Source organism: Gigantopelta aegis, chromosome 5 (genome assembly GCF_016097555.1).
Source record: "Gigantopelta aegis isolate Gae_Host chromosome 5, Gae_host_genome, whole genome shotgun sequence".
Lineage (NCBI taxonomy): Eukaryota > Metazoa > Mollusca > Gastropoda > Neomphalida > Peltospiridae > Gigantopelta > Gigantopelta aegis.
Genome location: NC_054703.1, coordinates 28,979,700 through 28,987,012, shown reverse-complemented (window position 1 = coordinate 28,987,012; position 7,313 = coordinate 28,979,700). Strand labels below are relative to the sequence as shown.

At 40.7% G+C, this 7,313-nt stretch overlaps 1 protein-coding gene across 1 annotated transcript; it reads left to right on the top strand.

Annotated features, from left to right (window-relative positions):
• The first annotated feature begins 654 nt into the window (after window positions 1–654).
• LOC121373064 (sushi, von Willebrand factor type A, EGF and pentraxin domain-containing protein 1-like) lies at window positions 655–7,170 on the top strand. The gene is made up of 4 exons (XM_041499508.1): window positions 655–954; window positions 4,103–4,187; window positions 6,782–6,958; window positions 7,166–7,170. Exons 1-4 carry the CDS (start codon window positions 655–657, stop codon window positions 7,168–7,170), a joined length of 567 nt encoding a protein of 188 aa, XP_041355442.1.
• Window positions 7,171–7,313: the final 143 nt, after the last annotated feature.

Below are 7,313 nucleotides of genomic sequence, written 5' to 3'. Positions count from 1 at the left end.
ATTTCCGTACATTCGAAGTGTTTTTGGTCATCCTGGTGTTTTTAATATCACAAAATGCATTTCTCATATTTAAAAAAAACGCGTCTGAGAAGTAACAGTTATGGAGTCGGAGTTTTAGTCTATTTCTAGAGGGTATTTCACCATTTCAAAGTCACAGACTAAGATTTCCCTCAATTGTATCTTTATCCAAATGTGTTACAGGTTTGTAGATTAACTAAACTTTCACGGATTGAAAGTAGGGTCTGTCCCTTTAAGATTGACTGCTAATAGTATTTTTTCCAGCCCCCCTTGCACTGCCGTGCCTGGAAAACAGATTATAGTCGTTAATTTCCACAGGTTAAGACTAGGGTATGTCTCTTTAATGTTTTGCTTTGAAGACAATGGACTACATTATCTTCTACTAATTTCCCTCATCTTTCTTCTACTTTCTGTAGCTGGTCTATGGTAGATAGATGCTTGTTTGTGACTGGTGGTAGCAGGATATGTGCGTGGGTGGGAGAATTTTAGCATGCTTATACACCACTAAGGTTTCGAACATGTCCGTCCCGGGTCCCGTATCTGTATAGCCAGAGGCCCGATCCGGGACAGAGCGGGATATGCACTAATTGCAATACCATTCGTTCTTGGTCTTCTTCTTTTTCAGTCTATTCCTCAATGTCATCCGAAACAGCGTTGTTGGGTTTTGGACTAATTACTCTTGCACACGGTTTCTCACTTGACAACTTTGGACAACGTTCACGTCAACTGATGGGGTCAGAGTTTCTCACTGAGACTGTGAAGAATTTTCTTCAGTGTAAGAATCTGTGTGATCGCCGGTCTCTGTGTAAATCTGTCAACTACAACCCGAAAACAAAAGAATGTACAGCCAATTTCCATGACAGCCAAACATCATCTACACCTTTGGATCCTACATTTCCAGAAGTACTGTTTGCAGAGAAACGTTCTATGCCGAAGGTAAACTATACTAGCACTTGGGATTAAAGGGACATGCCCTAGTTTTTAGACACTAAGACACTTTTTTTCACTATCAAAAGCCGTTTTGATAACTGAAATCATAATTTACTTAGATTGTATTGTTTAGATTATCCATTTCCGTACATTCGAAGTGTTTTTGGTCATCCTGATGTTTTTAATATCACAAAATGCATTTTTCATATTTTTAAAAACGCACGTGCCTCTGAGAAGTAATTGTTATGGAGTTGAGTTTTAGTCTATTTTTAATGGATATTTCATCATTTCAAAGTCACAAACTCATGTTTCACTCAATTTTAACTTTATCCAAATGCGTAACGGGTTTGTAGATTAACTAAATGCAGTGTTAGTTTCCACAGGTTGAAACTACTGTCTGTCCATTTAATAGTTTGATTTGTTAAAGGGACTGTCCTAAGTTTCCTGCATTGTAGGTAGGTAGCTAGTTTAACGTGCTCATTTACCACTAGGGTTTCGAACACGCCCAGTCCCTCCGGCCTCCTGCATTGTAAGATGTTTCGGACTAATATAAGTTGTAGAAGCATCACAAGGGGTATATGGCTTTTTATGTACCCTCTGTGTGCTATTTTACTGTGTGGTCTACCAGTAGATCTAACAGCATTGCGTGGACTCTCATGTCCAGGTGACATTTCATCTATAAATGACAATTTAAATATCGACCAATTACACTGGCTTTTTATAGCGTTATTCGGGAGCATACAAATTCTAAAAATATCGGGCGAGACTATTTATGCAGTAGGCGAACTTGTTGGTCTATTTAAACATTAAAAACAGGGGGAAAAGTGCCGTAATAAACTGTGGATTGTATACTAGTATAAACAGATTTTATGGCTATACCATCACGTTTTTGTTTTGTTTTTTTCGTCTTGAAACGAATTTTATATAAAGTTTTATATTGAGATTAGTTTCCGGCATACTTCGTAATTCACCCGAATTATTTCGTATACCCTCGGCATAATCCCGAATGTAATAGTAATTAGGCAGTGGAGTCAATTTTAATTAGATTGGGAATATTTTATATGCTTTTCCATCAACAAGACAGTACATACCACGGTCAGTGATATACCAGTTATGGGACACTTATGGGAAACCAAATCAGTGAATGGGTTCACCGAAGGGAGTCAAGCATTTGATACAGTGGTAAAGCGCTCGCTTGAAGCGCAGTCAATTTGGGATCGATCGCCGCCTGTGGAACTATTGAATAGCCATTCATTGTTTCAGCCAGTGCACCTCGACTGGTATATCAAAGACCGTGGTATGTACTATCCTGTTTGTGGGATGGTGCATATAAAATACCCCTTGCCTATCTAAGATTATATGTCAAAATTACCAAATGTTTGACATCCAATAGCCGATGATTAATAAATCAATGTACCCTAGTGGTGTCGTTAAACAAAATAAACGTCTTTCCTCCTATAATCAACGAACCTACGAGTTTAAATGTGTTTTTTTTTTTTTGTTTTTTTTTGTTTAACGACACCACTGGAGCACATTGATTAATTAATCATCGGCTATTGGCTGTCAAATTTTTGGTAATTTCGAGACGTAGTCATCAGAGAAAACCCGCTACATTTTTCCATTATCAGTAATTGATCTTTTATATGCATTTTCCCCACAGACAGAAAAACACACATCATGGCCTTTGACTAGTTGTGGATCACTGTTTGTAACGCGAAACATGCTAATCAGTTGAATGGACCCACTGAGGTGGTTCGATCATGCGAGGCAAGCTCGTCAGGCGAGCACTCAACCGACAGCCGAGGCAGATCCCGGCAGATCCCGCCATTTGGAGCCTATGCGAGTCAGACGGGCGTTACCTCCATGTTTCTCAACTCGCTTCAGCCAGTGCTCCACAATTGGTATAACAAAGGCCGTGGTATGTAGTATCGTGTCTGTGGGATGGATGGTGCATATAAAATATATCTTGCTGCTAATCGAAAAGAGTAGCTCATGAAGTGGCCACAGCGGTTTCTTCTCTCAATATCTGTATGATCCTAAACTATAAATCCAACGCCATATAACCGTAAATCAAATATGCTGAGTGCGTCGTTAAATAAAACATTTCCTTCCTTCCTTCCATGTTTATCAAAAATGGTTTTAATATCTGAACTAAAAAAAAACCCCACACGTTATTAAAATCACAATCATATCATGTGTTTCGTGTATAAGAGGTATGTCATATTCCAGGAAACCACAAGTTACTCATCTTTTTAAAAATTCTTCCAAAAATCGTTCAATTGCTGGAGATAATATTATTTCATGCCAAACAAAATGTTTGGTTTTCTGTTCTTCAATTTGCAACTTAAATATATGTTATACACGTTTTAACATTATTATGTTTTATTTTTTATTTAGATGTGTGCCATTTCATATGCTTCAATGAATACTCTTTTGACAGTGATTCATGATCGCATGTCAACAAGTCTGCATTTATTATCATGAACTAGTTTTGATTTAGTAAGCTAGTCTGGAAGTGGCAGTCTTCTTTGTAGCGGTCAAAATGATGTATTGTCCAATAAATGATAACAAGACTGTCTATCCTGCTATAGACGAGGCACTAGATAGAAATTCGTGGAATCGACCACTAGTTTTGCCAAATGCCCATTCGTCTCTGTACTGTGCAGAGATACGGCCTTGATCGCGAGTGAGGCTTTTGGCATACATATTTTGAAAACGGTGTAGTAGTCGAAAATGGTTTATACTGTCTAGTTATAGTTATTTTGTTTGGTTAACGACACCACTAGGGTACATTGATTTACTAATCATCTGCTATTGGATGTCAAACATTTGGCAATTCTGAGATATAATCTTAGAGAGGAAACCCGCTACATAGTTCTGTGATTAGCTAGGAATCATTTATATGCACCATTCCACAGACAGGATAGTACATACCACGACCTTTTATATACCAGTTGTGGTGCACTAGCTGGAGCGAGAAATAGCTCAATGATCCCACCGACGGGGATCGATCGGACACTTACTGCACATCAAGCGAACGCTTTGCCACTGGGTTACGTTCCGCCCTCAGATGGCATTCAATGTGTACACGTCCAGCCCGCCTAGTTATAGAGTTATAATGCTGTATCACTGGTCTGGGTTTGTTATTTTTCAGGGTATCGATGTTTGTGACAGCGGCCCATGCGAAAACACGCAAGTCTGCACTAGGATGGGATCTCACCCTGTCTGCTTCACAGAAGGTAATGTAGTATACTATAGCAACGACTGACGTTGTTACTACTGATTATTATTAGTGAATGCAATGACGGTGATGAACCGGCCTCGGTGGCGCAGTGGTTAAGCCATCGGACTACATGCTGGTAGGTACAGGATTCGCATCCCGGTACCGGCTCCAACCCAGAGTGAGTTCGTACGTGCTCAGTGGGTAGGTGTAAGGCCACTACACCCTCTTCTCTCTTACTAACCACTAACCAACCACATATGTATGATGGTAATGATGACTACACGGATGATATTATATGACCATGTTGATGATGATGAAAAGGATGGCTGATAATAATAATGATGATGATTTGTTTTTGGTTTTTAAAATCCAACGATCATTCTGTCCCAAAGTGATATTTAGTGCAATGGGAAAGGGCTTGCTTGACGTACGACGAGTCAAAGGGTTTTCCCCCGCCTCATCCCAATGATGCAGAAGCTTATACAATCTGCTCTGTTACTTGTTCCTAGCAGACCGGCCTCAATGACGTCGTGGCAGGCCGTCGGTCTACAGGCTAGTAGGTACTGGGCTCGGATCCCAGTCGAGGCATGGGATTTTTAATCCAGATACCGACTCGAAATCCTGAGTGAGTGCTCCGCAAGGATCAGTGGGTAGGTGTAAACCACTTGCACCGACCAGTGATCCATAACTGGTTCAACAAAGGCCATGGTTTGTGCTATCCTGCCTGTGGGAAGCGCAAATAAAAGATCCATTGCTGCTAATCGGAAAGAATAGCCCATGTAGTGGCGACAGCGGGTTTCCTCTCTCAAAATCTGTGTGGTCCTTAACCATATGTATGACGCCATATAACCGTAAATAAAATGTGTTGAGTACGTCGTTAAATAAAACATTCCTTTCTTTCTTTCTGTTACTTGGGTTGAGTGCTTGGGTTGACTTTGTTGACCCATTCTCAGGGCCCCCCCCCCCCCCCCCCCATCCCAACCAGTGCCCCACGACTGGTATATCAAATGGTTTGTGTTGACCTCTATGCAAAGGTGCATATAAAGGACCCTATGATATTAATGCACGGGAGGAAGGAAGGAAATGTTTTATTTAACGACGCACTCAACACATTTTGTTTATAGTTATATGGCGTCAGATATATGGTTAAGGACTGCACATATATTGAGGGAGGAAACCAGATGTAGCCACTTCATGGGCTACTCTTTTCGGTTAGCAGCAAGAAATCTTTTATCCCATCCCATAGACAGAATTGCAGATACCACGGCCTTTGATATGCCAGTCGTGGTGCACTGGCTGGAGCGAGAAATAGCCCAAAATGGGCCCACTGATGGGGATCGATCCCAAACCGACGACGCATCAAGCGAATGTTTTAGCACTGGGCTACGTCTCGCCCCATTAATGTACGGTCGACGCTGGGTCACAATTCCTAAGTGTCTGATATCCAGTAGCTGTTTCATAGTTAACTAATAATGGTGTCGTTAATCAAAACAAACTACACTTTTAGCACAGACGTTTCGATCCTAAGCGTTTTACACCCATTAAAGGGACATTCCCGAGTTTGCTGCATTGTAAAATGTTTCCGACTAATAAAATATTTCTACGATTAAACTTACATATTAAATATATTTTCTTGTTTAGAATATCAGTGTCTGTATATTCAATATGTTTCTGGTCGTCTTAATATTTGTAAGAAGGCCAATCTGGATTTTGTCTTCAAATATTTTTAAGGAAATAAAATGAAATTTAACGTAGTACAAATATTAGAACGATCACAAACACGTTTAATATATAGCTATTAATATTTTATGCGGAAAAATATATTTGATATGTAAGTACAGTCATCAAAAAGTATCTGTAAGTCGATCACGTCTTAAAAATTGCAGCAAACTTAGGAATGTCCCTTTCGTAGGAGATATTGCTAGCACTTTAATTTGCGATATCTCCTGCGATATTCTTCGTAGGAGATATTGCTTCTTATAATCGTGATTGGTCAATTTCAATCACAAGTCAATGTCTTGTTACGTCACTGTCTTTGTTTCAGCGCTAGTTTCGGCTACTTAGCGAGTCTACTGCTGCCAAATATAGTGGCACTCAACCCACATTACTGATATTGTTTACAACAGTCGCAAAGAAAAGAATAATAATGGATGATAAAAAAGAATACCCACCTCGTGTCTTGTGATATCATAATTTATCGGCAAGCCTCGGATTTAATACTTTTATTAACGCGTGCTGATAAATTATAGCACAAGACACTCGGAGAGTATCCTCTATGTATTCGTTATAACATAGGGGTTTGATTTAAAGTTTTGCCAAATGATTACTCCATATCAGGGTCCGCGGAGCAGGGAGGCCAATTAGTGCCAATGAAATGTCCAAATGGGAGGCTCCGTCTGTCCGCGGGAGGGACATGTAAGAGCCCAAAGAGGCTTGGTCCTTTTAAAGGTCTTATAGGGGGCATGCTCCTCTGAGAACAGTTTCAATTTCCGGAGTTCAAATACGGCATTTCCAACAGTCTTACGGCATTCCCAACAATCTGAGTACAATAACGGAAAAGGTCATGACTTTCGCTGCTCTCTCTATATATATAATGATCACATATTTCAGAAATCCGCTGTGGTGTGGCCCCGAATGTTCCCTACGCCAGCAAGACTTCGCCACGCCTCTCGGCTCATTCCGTCTCCACCTACAGCTGTAACGCAGGCTACACCGTGTCCAGCGGAGAGACTACGTCAACGTGTGACGTCACAAGAAGATGGACTCCGACCAACTTGACATGTGTTGGTGAGACTAATGCTAGTATCAGACTACCAACTGTCACGACGGAGTTGGCCACGACTTCTACGACTGTCCAGTTACTAGTCTGAGCACTCTTACAACTTGAATAGTTGTTAATCTGAGCGCACTCGTCGTACGTTGGGTGTGTGGAAAATTACAAAGCAACTGTCGACTTGGCCAACATTGTCGTGACAGTTGATATTCTGATACTAGCATAATGCTTAACGAAAAAAACGTTGTAACGTCGACACGACGGTTGAAGTGGTAGAACTCTGAACATGTGCCCGGAACACACCAGCTGACGCGATTGTCTTGTGGTCTGGACATGTGCCCGAACACACCAGCTGACTCGATTGTCTTG